Raw genomic sequence first — 20,430 nt, forward strand, 5'->3', positions numbered from 1 at the left:
GGCGCCCGGAGGCTGGGGGCTCCGCTCCGGGAGGGGCGCCGGCGGGAGCCATGGACCCGGGCGCGGGGGCCGCGACCGGAGAGGGGCCGCCCGCGCCCCGGCCCCGCCGCCGCCGCTCCCTGCGCCGCCTGTTTGGCCGCTTCCTGCTGGCGCTGGGCAGCCGCTCCCGCCCCGGGGACTCGCCGCCCCGGCCCCAGCCCCAGCCAGGTCACGGCGATGGCGACGGGGAGGGAGGCTTTGCTGGCCCCCCGGGCCCGGATCCAGCTGCGCCCGGAAGCCCCGGGGAGGAGCGCCCGCCCCGACCCCAGCCCCAGCTCCCCGCCGGCGACGGGGCGCGGATCCCGGGAGCTCAGGGCTTGAAGAACCACGGCAACACCTGTTTCATGAACGCCGTGGTGCAGTGTCTCAGCAACACCGACCTGCTGGCCGAGTTCCTGGCGCTGGGGCGCTATCGGGCGGCGCCGGGCCGCGCCGAGGTCACCGAGCAGCTGGCGGCGCTGGTGCGCGCGCTCTGGACGCGCGAATACACGCCCCAACTTTCCGCCGAGTTCAAGGTAGGCAGCGCCGGGCTGCCTCCAGCCTTGGCCGCTCGGCGGCAGCCACGTTCCGGCCTTTAGGGTTTCCCTTCTGGACCGTTGGGTGCTCCATCAGGAAACGGGTTTCTTGGGGACTTCTCTAGATGGCATTTGCCAGTTAAGCCTCGGATTATCGCTTCTTTTTAAAATTAAATTTATTTTTACATTTTTATTTAGTTTTGTCTGCGTTGGGTCTTCGTTGCGGTGCGTGGGCTTCTCATTGCTGTGGCTTCTCTTGTTGCGGAGCACAGGCTCTAGGCGTGCGGGCTTCAGCAGTTGTGGCACGCGGGCTCTAGAGTGCAGGCTCAATAGTTGTGGTGCACGGGCTTAGCTGCTCCTCGGCATGTGGGATGTTCCTCGACCAGGGCTCAGGCCCGGGTCCCCTGCATTGGCAGGCGGATTCTTAACCACTTTGCCCCCAGGGAAGCCCATCGCCTTTGTTTTGAGTTGATTAGTGTGTCAGCGCTTGAGGCGGGTGAGTGCAGGGAGCTGGTAGATTTGAGCGAATTCAGCATTTCTGCGCTCAGCAAACATTAGCTGAAGTATTGGAGGACTGTTCTAACGCCAGGGATAGAGAGTTTCCACTCAAGTTTCCAGTGCGGTGCGGGGAGTCGGACTTCGAAGGCCAAGGTCTAGGAGGAAGGAGGTGAATGATGAGAAGGACGCAGCCAGGCCAAGATCTAGGAGTAATCCCCACAGGGGGAGGGAACAGCAAGTGCAAAGACCAGAGGCCTGAAGGAGCTGAGAACTGGAGGCATGAGAAAAACTCGGGTGGCTCTTGCCCAGGAGAGTAGAGTGGGGAGGAGATGAGGTTGGCCAGATCATGTAAGGTTTTGGAGGCAACGGTAAGGAGTTGGGCTTTTATTCTAAGCCCTTCGAAAGCTGAGAACCTGTGTGCCAGGTACTGTGCTGAGGGCCTGGGAGAGGCAGTGGGTGTGCTATATTGGAGGTGGCATCCTTTTGCTTAGTGTGAATGAAATCCCCTAGGATGCGTTAGCGTGGGTTTGTATCCTTTGTTCCTGGGGTCACGGTCTACTTACTGGGTATGCTGCAGGGTCATGAGGCTTTGGAAGTTATGTGTATCACTTCACCCAGGATTAAAGCAGGGCATTTGTTTGGGGTCCCAGTTGGATTAAAGAGTGCTGATAATTGACGCGCATGGTTGGCTTCCTGCTAAAAAGCACAGTTCTGGGCAGAGAGCTGAAGCTCCCCAAAGACTAGGGATTGTTGTTCTTGGGGGAGAGGGAACTTGTCAGTGTTCATTCCACAAGCATCACCGCTCTTGAGTTTCAGCCTGAGAAAGCAATCCTTACCATGTGACCCACGAGGATGCCAACCCCCACCGTCCTCTCTCCTGCTTCCACTAGTGAAGCACTGTTCTGCAGGCGTCAGGGGGTCAAATGGGTGTCAGTAATATCTCCTTTTGGCATCATTTGCTTTTTAAATGTGAGAGGCAGTATCCTTTAGTAGTTCAGAGCAAGGTCTTGGTTACTTTGAACAAGTTACTAAAATCTCAACTGTGCCTCAACTTTCCTTATCTGTAAAATGGGACTCTAGTGGTACCTACCTTCTTATAGGGTTGTTCTGAGGGTAAAATGAGCTAATTATAATTCCTCACCTGCAGAGACCTGGAGGGAGGGAGGTAATCCTGTGTACCTTTTCTATTGCTCCATGCATTCTCATCCAGTTACTGCAGCAATGGGAGAGACGGGAGTAACTTGAAAAGTCTTCCAAATTAGTAATCACCCTCCATGACTCACCAGCGTTTCCTGTCTCTCTCAAATCCTGCTCTCAAATCCCTAGAGCCAAGAAGCTCCCTGTGAGCCTCGGGGAGCTGAAGGATAGTCAAACTGTTAATATGTTAGTAAGGGTGTTATAAGCCAGGGGTTCCTGGAACTTTCCTGGTAGAGGCAGCCTTGGAGAGAGTGGGGAAGGATTCCAGAATCTGTGCTTTTAAACCTTGGGGATTGAAATCTAGGTGGGCTCCTTTTATTTTACAGATGAGGAAACATTTATTCATTCAACAAATATTGAGTGTCTAGATACTATACAGGGAGCATGGAACACATGTGGGGTGATGAGTGCAAAACCTGATCCTGGGGCTTCTCTCCTGGAGCTTATGGTCCAGTGGGAGAGATGGATGTGAGTGAAGTAATACCACGGGCCCATGATTAGAACTGGTGACAAGTGCTACAAAATAAAGATGCTCTATTTACAGTAGCCAGGACGTGGAAGCAACCTAAGTGTCCATCGACAGATGAATGGATAAAGAAGATGTGGCACATATATACAATGAAATATTCGTCAGACATAAAAGTAAACGAAATTGAGTTATTTATAGTGAGGTGGATGGACCTAGAGTCTGTCATACAGAGTGAAGTAAGTCAGAAAGAGAAAAACAAATACTGTATGCTGACACACATATATGGAATCTAAAAAAAAAAAAAGGTTCTGATGAACCTAGGGGCAGGACAGGAATAAAGACACAGACGTGGAGAATGGACTTGAGGACACGGGGAGGGGAAGGGTAAGCTGGGACGAAGTGAGAGAGTGGTTTGGACATATATACACTACCAGACGGAAAACAGATAGCTAGTGGGAAGCAGCTGCATGGCACAGGGAGATCAGCTCAGTGCTTTGTGACCACCTAGAGGGGTGGGATAGGGAGGGTGGGAGGGGATATGGGGATGTACGTATGCATATAGCTGATTCACTTTGTTATAAAGCAGAAACTAACACACCATTGTAAAGCAGTTATAGTCCAATAAAGATGTTAAAAAAATAAGAATAAAAAATAAAGATGCTCTATGGCAATTCCGGCAGGAGGACCTGACTGTTTGGGGAAGGTGGTGGGAGGAGCTGGGCTAGGAAGTCTTCCCAGGAGAGGGAACCATTGAGTTGAGTTTTGAAGGATGAAGGGTCAGCTAAGGACATGGGAGGGTGGGAAAGTGCATTATAGTTCCTGAGACTGAAACTGCCAGTCACTGAGGGGGTGGGGCTGGGCAGGATAAATGTCTGATAAAATGAATTAATGAAAGCCTATGTGGCTGGGGGGAGGGGCTGGAGAATGGGTTTGGGAGAAGCCACAGAAGGTTGTGTAGCGGAGTTTGGTCTTTAAGAGGGATTATTAGCTTCAGACCGAGGAAGGGAGGAAGTTGAGAAGCAGCCAGCAGGCTGGAGTGAGTTACTCCAGCGCAGCCACACAAAAAGGTTGGGTCTGTGGTGTTCCCCCTCCCTGGGCCCTGAGTCACCCAGAGTCCCAGTGATAGTAGGACTTAAGAGCGAATGAATAAATGCATTTTAAAAATCCTGTCCATAGTATTATCCATAATACTTTGATTTCTAATGATGGAATTCATCATTAGAATGTATAAAAAATTGGAAAATGTTAAAATGTAAAAAAAAAAAAAAAAAAGATCTGGATCTGCACCCTCTGGAGGTAACCGTCACTGCTGTGTTGATGTGCTTCAAATTATGCATGAACAATTGGAAATTCTAGTTTTGTATCTTGCTGTTTTCAGTTAAGTATTATCGTAAGACTTTCTCCTGGTCATTAAAATGTTTTATAAAACTTAATTTTTAATGATTGTGTAATATCTCGTTAAATGAACCAATCCCTAGGGAGATGTTTATGTACTGTACAATTTTCCAGCTATCATGCTACATTGAAAATTCTTGTATTTAAATCGTCGTCCTCACCTCTGATCATTTCCATAAGCTTAATTCCTTGAAGTGAAACGACATGGTCAAAACAAAGACGACTGTTTTGTTCTTTTTATGTTTCCTGCCTTTTTTTTTTTTTTGTGGTAATTCTCACAGTATCTACAACTTTTTCATTGTTATTATATTTGTTATGGTGATCTGTGATCAGTGGTCTTTGATGTTACTATTATAATTGTTTTGGGCTGCCGTGAACTACGCCCATATAAGATAGTGAACTTAATACATGTGTGTGTTCTGACTGCTCCACCAACCGGCTGTTCCCCCACCTCTCTCCCTGTCCTTGGGCCTCCCTCTTCCCTGAGACACACAATATTGAAATTAGGCCAATTAATAACCCCACAATGGCCTCTAAGTGTTCAAGTGAAAGGAGAGGTCAATCCATTCGGCAAATGTCATAGTGGTCTTTATTTTCGGAAATTGCCGCAGTTACCCTGACCAGTCAGCAGCCACCAACATTGAGGCCAGACCCTCCACCAGCAACAGATTAGACACGCTGAAGGCTCAGATGATGGTTAGCATTTTTTTTTTTTTTTCTTGCGGTACGCGGGCCTCTCACTGTCGTGGCCTCTCCCGCTGCGGAGCACAGGCTCCGGACGCGCAGGCTCAGCGGCCATGGCTCACGGGCCCAGCCGCTCCGCGGCATGTGGGATCTTCCCGGACGAGGGCACGAACCCGTGTCCCCTGCATCGGCAGGCAGACTCTCAACCACTGTGCCGCCAGGGAAGCCCGGTTAGCATTTTTTTAGCAATAAATTGTTTTAGTTATTTATTTTTGCCATTTTATTTTTTTGAATTTTATTTTATAGCCAATTGTTTTTTAATTAAGGTTTGTTTTTTTTTAGACAATGCTATTGTACATTGTAATACTGTAGTGTTAAGAGACTACAGAATAGTGCGAACATAATTTTATATGCCCCGAGAAGCCAAAAAATTCACGTGACTCGCTTTATTGAGATATTTGCTTTATTATGGTGGTCTGGAACTGAACCTACAATAACTCTGAGGTCTGCCTGTACCATGTATTAGTCTCCAGGACTTATTTATCTACTAGTTACAACTATGTACCCTTACATACCATCTGTCCCATCCCTCCACCCTCAGCCCTTGATAACCACTGTTTTATTTTCTGCTTTTCCAATTTCAATTGTTTTTTAGATTCCACATGTAAGAGGTATTATACACTATCTGTCTTTCTCTGACCTATTTCACTCAGCATAATGCCCTCAAGGTCCATCCACATTGTTGCAAGTGGCAGAATTTCTTTTCTCAGGGCTGAGTAAAAATTTTACGTGTAGAATCTGATGAGTTTTGACATGTATGTACCTGTATAATCACCATCCCAATTTTAAGTATTTATTGTTTTTTAGTTTTTAGTTCAATTTTGTTGGGCTTGATTATTTTTAGTACCCACATTGACAGATTTCTTTCCAAATAATTATATCAAGTTGTAGATACACCAGCAATGCATATTGTCCTAAGTATTCGTTATTCTCTCTCATTAATTTACTGAACAAAAAGAAATAACATCTTGTTTTTACATTTGTTTTTTTGATTAGGAGTGAGGTGTTGGATTTTTCTATGCTTTTTTTTTACTAGTTGTAAGACTGCTCTTGGAATTGTCTGCTCATGTGGTTTGTCTGTCCGTTCTGCCTCGGTCTTAATGTTCTTTTTTCTTGTTTCTGTAAGTTCCTTAACTCTAGTCATATTTGCTGCAGATATTTTCTCCCAACTCTCTCCTTCTCCCTATGGAAAGTTTTAGATTTATTTATCTCATACCTTTTGATAAACATTCTATGTTATGTACTTCTAGTTTTTCTATGGCTATATTAAGGATTTCAGCCATCTGGAATTTATCATAGCTCACGTGCTTGAGGATCAATTTTAGACTAACAATTTTAGACATACAGTATGCCTCAAGTGATATGGCGGAGGCATTGCTTTTTAAAAACAAGGATACCTTCATCACTTGTATGTTTTGGAAGTTCTGGACAAAACCAGTAAGACATGAAGTGGAAATGAAAAAAAAAAATTGACAGAAGGAAAATTACTAAATCGTTCTAGAAATCCGTATTTTAGAATGACTGCTGTCGCTCATGTGTTCAGGTACAACATAGACAGTCAAAAGCAAGACCCATTTAGAAACATATAAAGATGAGATTTCATACCTAAAAACAACCCAATGTATGAAATAAGTAGGAATACTTCTTAAAACAAATATGTTATAAATTATCAGTGGTGAGAGGAAGAAATACACACACACACACACACACACACACACACACACACACGGATAGAGCTATGCCATATTGCAGGGTAGAAATACCAAATATTGCCATTCATCTCTCCCAAGTTAAATCCCAAGGATTTAGCTTTAATGCAGTTCTAGTTACATTTCAATAGACTTTCTATGGGAATGTTTTCTGTAGAATCAATAGGTAAAGTTATCTTAAAAAACTCTGTAGAATACCTGACAGATAGTTATAATTGGGAAAAGACCAATAAAGAATAGTGTTCACTGTTAAAAAAATTTGCAATGTACAAGTTAAAATGAAAAAGGAAATTACCTGTGGTCCCATCTTTCTATAACCATTTGTTAATATTTTGCCATATATTTTCTGGTCTTTTACCTTTCTATCTATAAATATATTTTAAAAATCTCAAATATACATTTTTGCTGGTTTTTTTTTTAACGACAGGATTATTTATCTTCTTTTCTCATTAGTATTTCCTCAAGCATAATTTTTAAGGCCATCTGGTATAAGTTGTGCAGTAAGTTCTCCCCAGATAACTTTGAGATATCTTTGCTTGGATCTCTCATTTCCTTAGGCTAAATCCCTTAAAGTGGAATCACTATGTCTATAAAGAGGGACATTATTAAGGCCTTATCTTGTCTGTCTTCTTGAAGTTGTCAAATTCTTTCTGGAAAGGTTGTGTGGCTTTATGGCCAGACTAAGAAGACAAGAGTGTCAGTCTTAAAGGATTAGCCTGATTAGCAGGAGAGGAATGAATCTCACATGGAAGAAAGAATAAGTAAAGGTATAGCCCACAGAAGTGGGAAAGTATGTTTGGGGCACCTGAGTGGCTCATTTACCTGGAGCTTTGAAACATGAGATGGAGTGGTGAGTGATGGATGGGGCCAGACTGGAGGAATCTGGATTATTAGGTGGTGAGTCAGCGAGCTGGGAAGGGTTTGGGTGGGGACATGACATTACCAGCTGGGCTGTGGGAAGAAGGGTCTGTCCTGTCCTGCAGGTAGTGGGTGGTCAGGGGGAGGTGCTGGGGGCCGGGCTCCCCTCGAGGTAGGCGTTGCAGTCTGCATCAGCGGGAGTTAGGACTCAGCAGTGGGAATGGGACTCTGGTGAAGGGGTGGGATGGAAACAGTTGGGAAAGGCAGACTCAGGATGCTTGACTGATGTGGGTGTGAGAAGAAACCTGCAAGAGGACCCTGACGCTAAGAGAAAGAGCTGATTTTAGAGATTTCAAGCTGGAGGGGCTGGCTGCCCCCCGGGAGGGAACGTTGGTACTAAGGATGTAGGTTTGAGGGAGGCTGGGAGGTAGGGTTGCCAGGTAAAATACATGATGCCCAGCTCCATTTGAATTTCAGATAAACAATAACTTGTTAGTAGAAATATATTCCCAATATTGCCTGGGACATACTTATACCACAAACATTACCATTATTTACTGCTTATTCAAGGTTCATTTTATTTGCTAATTGGGCAGCCCTGCTTAGGGGTCAAAGTGCAGAGAAGCCTAGACCCTCCAGTGCACCCAAGCTAGTGTGTTTCAAATAAAGACTCAGACCAGCATTTCAGTTAATTAAATCTTGAATTTCGCTCCGGCTCATCCTAAAGTTTCCTTTAAGTCCCAAGGAAAGATGAAAAAAAAGGAAAAGAAAAAAAGCCCAGGGCCTTTGATTAGATTGGCCTTGCTGAGATCTGCTGGGTTCACAGCTTTGCTCACACAGCTGCCTTGGGTGGGCATGAGCAGAGGACAGACCTGCAGGGGACAAGGCCTGCCCTGTGCACTCACACAGAAAATGGGGTTTGCTTACATTCAGATGCTCGTGCTTGCACAAAAAAGACCCTGGAAGGATGCTACGTAAGAAAATGTTCAAAGTGTCCTCCCTCTGGGGAGGGGAGGGGCACCCAGGCCTGGGAAAACTTTTCATTACTGTTCTTTTTATATTTTGAATTATTTTTTTTTAAGTAGGTGCATATATTACCCTTTGAAATAAACTTTTTGAAAGCCGGAACATGCATTTACCCAGAAAATGACAAAGCTGTCACCTTGTCTAACAGGACAGCGTGAAGGGCGCAGGAATGTGAATGTTGTAGCCCCAGGCCCTAGACTAGTGCCTGGCCCCTAGTAGGCACTCAACAAATAAGTATTTATTAAAGGGATTGAGGACTGGCCCAAACATTTTGTGATCTAACCACAGAAGGAGATGTTTGTACTTCTCAAGTTTCATTCATTTTAGGAAGAGGCATTGAAGGAACCACATGCGTGGTATTTAAGGAATCCCACTTCACTGGGCCATGTGGTCATTCTCAAATAGGAGAGTTGACGCCGTGGGAATGAAGGAAACCACCGTGGAGAGAGTAGGACAAGAAGCTGTCCACCTTTGGGGTGAACAGAGAGAGACAGCGTGGAGATAGACTGAAGGTGTGGGTGGGGGGCCAGGTGAGCATGCCCCTCAGCAATCCAAGGACCAGAGCTTCAGGGAGGAGAGAGGGTCACCTCTATCAAAACATTCTACCACGTGATCCAGCAATCCCACTTCTGGGTATATTTCTAGAAAAAAATGAAAACACTAGTTTGAAAAGATACATGCACCCCAATGGTCATGGCAGCACTATTTACATTAGTCAAGAGATGGAAGCAAACTAAGTGCCCATCAACGGACAATTGGGGACTTCCCTGGTGGCGCAGTGGTTAAGAATCCGCCTACCAATGCAGGGGACACGGGTTCGAGCCCTGGTCAGGGAAGATCCCACATGCTGCGGAGCAACTAAGCCTGTGTGCCACAACTACTGAGCCTGTGCTCTAGAGCCCGTGAGCCACAGCTACTGAGCCCATGTGCCACAACTACTGAGACCACCTGCCACAACTACTGAAGCCCACACGCCTAGAGCCTGTGCTCCACAACAAGAGAAGCCACCACAATGAGAAGCCCACGCACCGCAACGAAGAGTAACCCCCGCTCGCCGCAACCAGAGAAAGCACGCACGCAGCAACAAAGACCCAACACAGCCAAAAATAAATAAAATTAAATCTTAAAAAAAAATTAATCATTAAAAAAAACAATTGGATTAAGAAGATGTGGTATAAACATACAATGGAACATTTCTCAGCCATAAAAAAGAATGAAATACTGCCATTTGCAGCAACGTGGATGGACCTGGAGAATATTATGCTTAGTGAAGTAAGTCAAAGACAAATACTACATGATATCACATGTGGAATCTAAAAAATAATACAAATGAATCTATATTCAAATAGAAACATATAGCACAGGGAACTCTACTCAAAAGAATCTAAAAAAGAGTGGATATATGTATATGTATAATTGATTTACTTTGCCATACAGCAGAAACTAACAACATTGTAAATCAACTATACTCCAATAAAAATTAAAATAAAATAAAACAAAAAAGAAACAAAACAAAACGGAAACAGACTCACAGGTATAGGAAGCAAACTTGTGGTTACCAAAGGGGAAAGGGACAAATTAGGGGTATGGGATTAACAGATACAAACTACCATACATAAAATAGATAAGCAACAAGGATTTACTGTATAGCACAGGGGATTATACCCATTATATTGTAACAACCTATAATGGAATAGAATCTGCAAAAATACTGAATCACTACGCTGTACACCTGAGACTAACACAATATTGTAAATCAACTATATACTTCAATTAAAAAAATATATATAGGGCTTCCCTGGTGGCGCAGTGGTTGAGAATCTGCCTGCCAATGCAGGGGACATGGGTTCAAGCCCTGGTCTGGGAAGATCCCACATGCCGCGGAGCAACTAGCCCTGTGAGCCACAATCACTGAGCCTGCGCGTCTGGAGCCTGTGCTCTGCAGCAAGAGGGGCCGCGATAGTGAGAGGCCCGCGCGCTGCGATGAGGAGTGGCGCCCACTTGCCGCAACTAGAGAAAGCCCTCACACAGAAACGAAGACCCAACACAGCCATAAATAAATAAAATTTTGAAAAAAAAAAAATGTATATATTCAACAGACAACCCTGTGGGTTTTCAAAGGACAGGATACACAATGGTAGTCTTTCTAGAAAAAACGATGCCTCCTCCTATACAGAGATCCCTCACAGCATTTGGGGACATTGCCCCCCAAATGACAGGCTTTATTTAGCAGGAAAGACCATTTCTCGCCCCACGTTGTTTCTGACTTGTCATCCTGGTCAAGGCTGAAGCACGACCATGGGTAGGCTTGGTGCTTCCAGGCCCTTATTTGGATGTTTGAAGGGCCAAATAGCCCCTTAAGGCGTGGGCTTCTCGCTGTAGTGGCTTCTCTTGCTGCATGGGCTCTAGGTGTGTGGGCTTCAGTAGTTGTGGCTCGTAGGCTCTAGAGCTCAGGCTCAGTAGTTGCGGCGCACGGGCTTACTTGCTCCGCGGCATGTGGGATCTTCCTTGACCAGGGCTCGAACCCGTGTTCCCTGCATTGGCAGGCGGATTCTTAACCACTGTGCCACCAGGGAAGTCCCCAATTGTCTGTTGATGGGCACTTAGTTTGCTTCCATGTCTTGGCTAATGTAAACATTCTTCTGTTCCTTTCAGAATGCCGTCTCCAAGTATGGCTCTCAGTTCCAAGGCAATTCCCAGCACGACGCCCTGGAGTTCCTGCTCTGGTTGCTGGATCGTGTGCACGAGGACTTGGAGGGCGCGGCCCGGGGGCTGGGGTCCGACAAGGTCAGTCGCCCTCGAAACAACACGTTGTGTTTGATTTTCTTTCTTCCCCTTTGCACATTTACTCAGCTCTTCAAAACTAAGTCTTGAAATTCAGATCCGTAGATTTCTGTGTATTCTGGCTGCTGTTCACACAGTACCGTTCCCTGCTTCTTCCTCTTTTGCCCCTTTTGTTTTAGACCAGACGTTTCCTCCCGTCGCAGTTCCTCATCCTCTTTAATCCCAGTGACATGGTGAATAGGGTTTCTGTTTGGTTTAAAGTTTGAAAAAAAAAATTTCCTTTTTGTCAATATCCTATGCCTTAGTTTGGTCATCTCAGGCCATGGGTGCCATTGCTTATTATCTTTAGATGCTTCCATTTTACCTCCACCCTTGCTTTTTCAGTTACTTATCCTACAGAGCAAGCGATTCCCAATCTTTTTTTTTCAAGACACAGGATGGATGATCTTTACATGTGTGCACACAGCCGTCCCAGATTTGGATGAAACCTCAAACCTTTGGGAGTAAGAAAGCCCTACGATCATTTGTAGTAGCCACTGCTAGTTGATAAATCAGCTGTGTTCTCAATGGGCTTTGCTAAATAAAGATCAGTGATGGGTTCTACTCTAATCCTATCCTTTTATTCTCTCTCTTAAGAAAGTAAAAACGAGTGAAGTTATTATTCCATGAGTGAGCAGAATTATTACAACAATATCCATGAATAATCTGCTATAATTTAAAAAATGTTTCACAAGCTTTGGTAATTAATCAGTCGCATATTACTTTTTATGTGTCTCAAAACTGATCCAGAGGCAGCTACAAGAACTGCTTTACTTGTTTTTTGTTTGTTTGTTTGTTTTAATTCTGGACATTTTATTCCCATCCCCCTCGTGAATCAATTAAAAAGCCCTTTGGAAGTGTTTCAATCTTTCACCCGTTACCTTCCCATCCTTACATTATCTGCTCAGAGACAATTATTCTAGAGTAATAAAGATGGAATGGAAAAATGTGACACAAATGGACCTATCTACGAAACAGAAACAGACTCCCAGACATAGAGAACAGACTTGTGGTCACCAAGGGGGAGGGGGTTGGGGGAGGGAAGTATTGGGAGTTTGGGATTAGCAGATGCAAACTAGTTTATACAGGATGGATAAACAACAAGGTCCTACTGTATAGCACAGGGAACTATATTCCGTATCCTGAGAAAAATCATAATGGAAAGGAATATGAAAAAGAATGGGCATATATGTATAACTGAATCACTTTGCTGTGCAGCAGAAATTAACACAACATTGTAAATCAACTATATTCAATAAAATAAATTAAAAAAATAAAAGAATAAGTAAATAAATGTGGGGGGAGATTGAATGGCAGTCACAGTTTGTAACATGAACGAATCGAGATATGTAATGTGCAGCGTGATGACTGTAGTCAATAATACCGTACTGAGTGCTGGAAATTTGCTAAGAGAGTAGATTTCAGGCCCTCTCACCACACATAATAAAAGGTAAACTACATGAGGAGATGGATATGTTGATTGGCTTGACTGAAGTAATCATTTCACCGTGTAGATGTGTATCAAATCGTCATGTTGCACTCCTTAAATACATACAATGTTTATTTAAAAATAAAATGGCTCAAGAAGCTGAGTCATTTTTTTTTCTTGTCCACACAGCCAGCTGTGGTCTTTGTTTCTTTCCCTTTTAAAAATGATAAGCGGCAACTTTAAGAAAAGGAGGGCATAACCATGTATGTCTTGAATAAAGAATAGACCTCTTTTAAATGACAATGTAATGAAGCCGCTAAGAGCTTGACAGAGCTGCAGAAAGAGTACTCATGTCTGAGACAGCAGGTTGCCAAATGCATGGAACAGGGAAGGTAATGATTGTACAGTATTCTGTACTCAGAGCACATCTTGGAGTGTTATACACAGTATGAGTAGCTACTATCATTTGCGGGGTGTTGTTAGAGTTATTATCCCCATTTTATATATGGGTAAACCAAGAATCAGAGAGGCTGTGTAACCTTCCTGAAGCAGCACAGCTTAAGAAGAGGTAGAGTCAGGATTCAAATCCAAGGGAGGTCTGGCTTGAAAGCCTGTTTTCTTATCCTAGAAAGAACCATCCCAGGACTTCCCTAGTAGTCCAGTGGTTAAGACTTCACCTTCCACTGCAAGGGGCACAGGTTCGATCCCTGGTTGGGGAACTAAGATCCCGCATGCCAAAAAGGTAGAAAAATAAAAAGAACCACTCCATTCACCCCCAAAACACACAAACGAAACAAAGCAAAAACTTCACCAAACAGAACCTGGGAGGACCAGAAACTTAAAGGTTATGGTGGTTTCTCTGGGTTGTGGGATTGTGGGTGATTTTTCTTATATGTACAATGATTTTCTGTTTATCTAATTCAGACCCTTTTAGTTGCAACTTGGTCCAACTTAAGGAGAGGGCATTTATTGTCTTTTAGAACTTGTGAGTCCAAGGGTTGATCCAGCTTCAGGTAAGGCTGGATCCAAGGTCTCCTTATCTCTTGTCTTTCTCTTCATTCTCAGACTGACTCTGCCCATGTAGTGGCAGGAGGGGCCCCTGCAATGCTCACAGAGCCTTTTTCACTTGGGATTCCAGAAAAAGCCCAGGCAAGAGTCCGATTGTCTTAGCGTGGCTCACATGTCCACTCCTGGGCAGGTGGCCAGCAGGATGAAATATTCTGATTGGGCACATGGGTCCCATGCCTGTGGGGTGAACTCCACCCAAATCACATGGGTAAGGAAGGTTTCTGTAGAGCTGGGGGCACGTTGCAAAGGAATGCTGAGATGACAAATGTGTCACTACACTGTATTCCATAATCTTAGCATGAACACATTTTGAAATCAGAATGATGTATTAAAAAGAGAGAGATGGGGCTTCCCTGGTGGCGCAGTGGTTGGGAGTCCGCCTGCCGATGCTGGGGACGCGGGTTCGTGCCCCGGTCCGGGAGGATCCCACATGCCGCGGAGCAGCTGGGCCCATGAGCCATGGCCGCTGAGCCTGCGCATCCGGAGCCTGTGCTCCACAACGGGAGAGGCCACAACAGTGAGAGGCCCGCGTACCGCAAAAAAAAAAAAAAGAGAGAGAGATACTGTTTCTTGAAGTATGTTACATGCCAGACATTTCATATGATGCTTTTCATGACTTGTTTCACTGATGCATAGGAGACACTCAATAAACCCCTGAATGATTGAATAAATTAAGTAGTTATCATGCTTTACTATTGGATAACTCATAATAAGGATAATAATAAGTAACTCATAATAAGGGTAATTCATATATTGCAGTTAATGGAAATTTAGGTTAAGTTGTCCAAGGTCATTCAATGTCTACCTGTGGAAAGAGAATCAAACCCGGGTCTGTGTCTATTTCAAAGCCCGTGTGCTGGATCCCTTTCCTTATCCTGAGGTTTTTGTGCCTGCTGTCTCCCACCAGAGGGAGGGAGACCTGGGTGCCTCTTCCTTCTGGCTGCATCTAGAAAAGGCTTCTTGGGAGTTTCCTGGTGGCCTAGTGGTTAACATTCCAGTCTTTCACTGCCATGGCCCGGGTTCAATCCCTGGTCAGGAAACTGAGATCCCGTAAGCTGTGTGGCATGGCTAAAAAAAAAAAAAAAAGCTTTTTGTCCTTTTTTCCACTCCCTGGCTGGGCCAGGCAGTGCTTCCTACCTGGAAAATAGGAGGGATAAACAGCCTTCCCAATTACCTTTCAGTCTTCCTCTTTTGTGCCTTTGTGGCAGGAAAAGGCTTTGGACTTAAGGATGAGGAAGAGCACAGAGAGGTTAAGTAACTTGCCTTAGGTCACACAGCAAGTCAGTGGGAGAGCAAGGATCCAGATCTAGAAAATTCAACTCTAGAACAGGGCTTCTTAGCCTCAGCACGTTTGACGTTGGAGCTGGGTAATTCTTTACTGGGAGGGCTGTTGTCCTGTGCGTTGTACCATTTGTAGCGCCCCTCTACCTACCAGATGCCGGTGGTACCCCTAACTGATTGATAAGCAAAAATGTCTCCAGACATGGCCAAATGTCCCCTGGTTGTGGGAGGGAAAAGCGTTTCCCCACTGAGAACCTCTGCTCTGGAGCCTTTGCTCCCAACCACAGTTCACCACCCCCAAACCTTTCTTTAAGAGCCTTTGAGTTTATTTAAGCCAATAATCCATAACAATTTCAAAACCCACATAAAAGCAGCCCTAATTGGTCTTCCAATTTCCAGTGTGCCCCGCTACTATATGTATATGTTCTCCACGCTGCAGCCAGAGTGACCTTTTCAGAAAGGAAATAAGATCACGTCACTGTCCTACTTAAATTCCCCTGGTGGCTTCCTGTTGCACTTACAACAGAATCCGGACTCCTATGCGGCTGACGGGGCCCTACCTGACTGGCCCACCAATCACTCCACCTGGTTTCAGGCCCCTCTGCCCCTTGCTCATCGTTCGCAGCCACGCTGGCTGCTTTCTGTTCCTTTAATGGCTAAGGGTGTCAGGAGGGCGCCACAACCCAGCAAGACCAGGGGTGCTTGTTGGTCGAAGAGAGGAGCTTGCCCCACTCTTCATTTGATCTGATTGAAAGCAGAAAAGATCTTTTTCTCTGTCTGGGGTCAAAACCTCTCCTGAAATTCACTCTTAGAAAATCGGGCTGCCTGCAGAGGCCTGGCTGTGAACGCTTGAAGGTAAAAGAGCAGAGCTATTGGACTATTTGGCACAAACTTCATTTTCTGTTTCCAAGAAGGAAAGGGAATGTCCCCTGTGTAACTCTGAACAATTTTTCTTTCTGAAGTTATTTCTGTTTCAAAACATGAAAGCCATGTAGTTCGATTTATTTGAAACTAGAATAGAAAACATAAGGACCGCTTTCTTCTCTGTTAATGCAACGATAAACGTTTTTGTCTGGTGAATAGGGCATCTTTTTACTATCCTGTAGACACTGTGACACTAGCAACCTTTTGGGTAGTTTATCGTACAGGAAATGCCACTCTTGCAGAATTAAGAAAGGGATGAGGGTGGGGAGAGGACCAGGAAGCTAACATTTATTAAGCACCTACTATGTGCCAGGCAGGATACCCACATCTTTTTTGGTTTAAATGATGGCTCCATGAGGTGGATGTAATAGTCCTGTTCCTTTTAGATGTGGAATGAGGCTCAGGGAGGGTTTTAGGGTCACTTGGTTAGCAGGGTAGCGCCAGCCAGGTCTCACCTGATAGACCATGCTTTGTGAGTGACCCTCTGCTGCCTCTTACCCCAGCCTTGTTTGGGATTTTCACTTTCCATACCCATCCTTGGACGGTCACGTCCACAGCCTCTCCCAACGCGTGCTACCTTATCATCATTGTGAGGTCTTTGGTTGCGAGGAACGGCAGCCAACCAGATGACTCAAACAAGAAGGGGATTAGTTGGAAGGCTAAGGGGGAGTGTGCAGAATCGAAGGGAAGGCTGAAGACCAGGCTTGGAACCATCAAGAACCAGACAGCTCTAGGGTAAGGGTGTCTCAGTGGCAGGAACAGCTCAATCCTCCAGCCTGGACACTTCTGCTAGAGTCTCTGTTTGCAGCCTTTGGGTCACCCTGCCCATGATTGACACGCGGGGCAAGAACATCTCATCCGTCTAGCTTGGGTCATGTGCCTGCCTGTCTCTTGGTAAGGGAGGACAGGACCCCCGAGGAAAGAGCCTCCCCCACCTCCCCATGGACTGAGGCTACTCCCAAAGAAAAGGGTCAATCCTGAGCAGGCCCAGATGCCAGTGTCCGCTCTGTACCCAAGTTCTCTCTCTCCTCCGAGTCCTTCATTTACCTGCCGTAGGTGTCTCTGCCTCGAGCTTGGCTTGCCCTCCCCTCCTCCCCTGACCCACTTCTCCTTTTGCCTTTCCCTCTTCTGTTAATGGAAAGTGGTTCTCCAGGCATCAGACTGGAAGCTTGGAGCTGGCCTTGTGTATCCCTCCCTCTGTCTCCGTTTCCCTCCCCATCAGGTGCTCAGTTATGAGCTGTGCACACAGGGTGTCTTGATTGAGTTCCTACCTCATTTTTATTTTCATGGCTCCTACTCTAGTTCACCCTGTTGGCACCCGGACCCTTGAGCCTCATAATTTGTGTCCTAACTCCAGACGCCCCCTCCTTCATCGTGCCCGTGCCTGTCAGGTTATAGGGTGTCTCTGTGCATGTAGCCACCGCTGAGGTTCAAAACCCATTAGACACTCCCTGTCATGTAACAACAGCAAACGCTTATACAGTGCTTGCTGTGTGCCAGGCACTATTCTAAGTGTTTTGTATATATTAACTCTTTTAATCTCAAAATATCCCTAGCACATTGGTACTATTGTTCATTACCCCTTTATTAAATTGGAAAACCATGGAACAAAGAGTTTAAGTCATTGATTTAGCTGGATCAGAGTTTGAGAAACTCTCGCAGCTGAGTGCCAGTGCAGGGATTTGAACCCCAGCAGTCTGACTCCAGCGTCTAACCCTTAAGCCTGGTACTATGCTGTTTGCTGAACCAGGAATCTTCTTTAGGACATTTAAGGCCCCATCCAACATGGTACCAGACGCCCTCTCTAGCTCCGTTTTCTACTCCCCTTTGTACATCCTGTATTCTGGTCAAATTGGGTTTAATGAAATAGTGGGACTGACTGTTCTTAGTATTTGTCACTCTTATTTGTACCAAAATTTTATTATGAAAAATTTCAAACATGGAAAAGTTGAATTCCTTATACAGCGAATATCTCCTACCCACCACCTAGATTCTATAATTTACATTTTACTAAAATTGTTTTATCATGTATTTATCTACCTATCCATCTCTCTGTCCACTCATCACTCCATCTTTTTCTCATCTTTTTTTTGGGGGGGATACATTTAAAATTAAATTTCAGACATCAGTACATTTCTCCCCAAACACTCCCCCTGTGGTCCTTTCTCCTGGCTCTTTGCCGGCCTTAAAGACGGGAGTGATGTGGCCATAAGCCGTGGAATTCCCGCAGCTACCGAAAGGTAGAAGAGACAAGGAACGTATTTTCCCCCAGAACCTCCAGAAGGGAGTGCGGCCTTGCTGACACCTTGGTTTCGGCTCCGTGATGCTGATTTGGATGTCCAGTCTCGAGACCTGTGAGGGGACACGTTTCTGTTGTTTCCAGCCACTAGTTTGTGGTCGTTTGTTACAGCAGCAACAGGACACTTATACGTAAGGGAATGTAGAGAGGGATACAATAGGACAGATTGTGGAGGGACGAGGCTCACGCATCCATCATTCTAAGGTGCAAACCTGGTCTGTCTGAGAAAGAGAATGCTCGTGTGAAGACCGGCTCCCTGGAAAATGTGGACAGAAATAGCTTAGCAGGTGGAAGATGGGCAGATTTGGTGTGGATGTATTTGAAGTGATGGCAGCTCACCCAAGTGAAATGTACAGAAGGCATCTAGACACAGGGGGCCTAGAAGGATGGAGGTAAAGAACGGGGTTCTCCACCAAGGTTCACGCTCTTTCAGCGCGCGCGCGCACACACACACACACACACACACACACACACACACACACACACACACACACACACACACACATACTCTCTCTCCCACTGTCTCTCTCTCCTCTGTCTCTGTCTCTCTGTCTCTGTCTCTCTTGGAATTGGGGAGGTCCAGGGATTGAAGGAGAGGCGGATTACGGTAAGACAACATGGAAGGTCCTGGCTCTGCAGGTTTAGGTCCATAGAATGGTGCTGAGGACCCAGGAGGAGCTGTAGGTTTGCTGGTCTGAATGCAGTGGAGTGATGAGAGGCACATCTGATCTTGCTTCCTCTCCTCATTTCTTTGCAGCTTCAGCTTGAAGCCAGGAAGACCTCCGAGGACCTCCTGTCGCCATCAGCTCAGCTTCCTCTAGGCCAAAGCTTTGTGCAAAGCCATTTTCAAGCACAGTACAGGTAAGAAAGGGATGTGTTTAGAATCTGTCCTCAAGGGCTCAGCAAACTCCTATGCTTGTAACTAACCTCCCTTTGCCAGGTTTACCCCGAGATTACAAAGCAACAGAAACCATAAACACCCTTCTCTCTCCCATTATAAATCCCAATTAACCACTAACTCCTATTGTCTCTGACCCTCAGTATTTCACTTTTTTGTGTTTTTTATTTTATTTTTGGCTGCGTTGGGTCTTCGTTGCTGCGTGCGGGCTTTCTCTAGTTGTGGTGAGAGGGGGCGACTCTTCATTGCGGTGCGTGGGCTTCTCATTGTGGCGGCTTCTCTTGTTGCGGAGCACGGGCTCTAGGCACGCGGGCTTCAGTGGTTGTGGCTTGCGGGCTCTAGAGCGCAGGCTCAGTAGTTGTGATGCACGGGCTTAGTTGCTCCACGGCATGTGGGATCTTCCCGGACCGTGGCTTGAACCCGTGTCCCCTGCGTTGGCAGGTGGATTCTTAACCACTGTGGCACCAGGGAAGCCCCCTCAGTATTTCTTTTCTTTCTTGCTGTCTCCTGGGCCTTCCATCCTCCCCTTGAAGGAGGGGTGATGCAAGCGTGGTTCTCCAGAGTATGAATGTGGAGGCCAGGATCTCCCCAGCAGGCCATCACTGAGAAGTGGATGAGATCTTTCTGGTTTGTTCTTTATTGCCAGAGAGCCAAGTTTCACACATTATTTCGAGTTCAAGATTTCCCAGCATAATGGAGGATATAAAAGATATATAATTAAATAGACTCTGACTTCAGAAAGTATATGTTCTCTTTGGGCTTTTATATATGACAGTTCAGAGATTCACATAAGGCAGAATATTTTCAAGAATGACAATGTTGTAGTGAAAGCGCTAACCCCCGGGGCTTCTCGGAGGAGGTGTGCCTTTCCACGGGCTCCGCAGGATTAATAGCCTTGAAAGGGTGGGAACATATTCAATGAGAGTGACATCCCCTTCGAGGTGGGAATGAGCGCAGTGATCAAGATTGAGGGGAAGCCACTGGTTACATATATGTTCGCCCAGATAGTTTTTGATTTAACTCAGAAGAGCCCAAGGAGATGAGGTACAATCTGGGGTCAGGCATTTCGCGAGGACACACAGTAAATGGCAGAAGCAGGATTTGACCTTTGATAAATCTCTGAAGCACAAGTCCTGTTTCTGCTTCTTTGTAATTCTTCCTCTTTCCTGTGAGGTTCTGCTGTCACTTCATGCACAAAAGCTTTGCCTTCCTGTTCTCCATGATGGATACCAAAACTTTTTTTTTTTTTTTTTTTTTT

The 20,430-nt window shown here is 45.5% G+C and overlaps 1 protein-coding gene across 2 annotated transcripts in view; it reads left to right on the forward strand.

Moving 5' to 3' along the window:
* Positions 1 to 50: 50 nt before the first annotated feature.
* The window catches only part of USP43 (ubiquitin specific peptidase 43), a 61,046-nt gene continuing 40,666 nt past the window's right edge, over positions 51 to 20,430 (forward strand). For both annotated transcript variants that reach the window (XM_007457837.1, XM_007457838.1), the window contains exons 1-3: positions 51 to 554; positions 11,106 to 11,237; positions 19,032 to 19,135. In XM_007457837.1, the coding sequence (XP_007457899.1) occupies positions 51 to 554; positions 11,106 to 11,237; positions 19,032 to 19,135 (740 nt within the window). The remainder of the gene's footprint in view (positions 555 to 11,105; positions 11,238 to 19,031; positions 19,136 to 20,430) is intronic.

This window comes from Lipotes vexillifer, unplaced genomic scaffold (assembly GCF_000442215.2).
Source record: "Lipotes vexillifer unplaced genomic scaffold, Lipotes_vexillifer_v1.1 scaffold611, whole genome shotgun sequence".
NCBI classification, from domain to species: domain Eukaryota; kingdom Metazoa; phylum Chordata; class Mammalia; order Artiodactyla; family Lipotidae; genus Lipotes; species Lipotes vexillifer.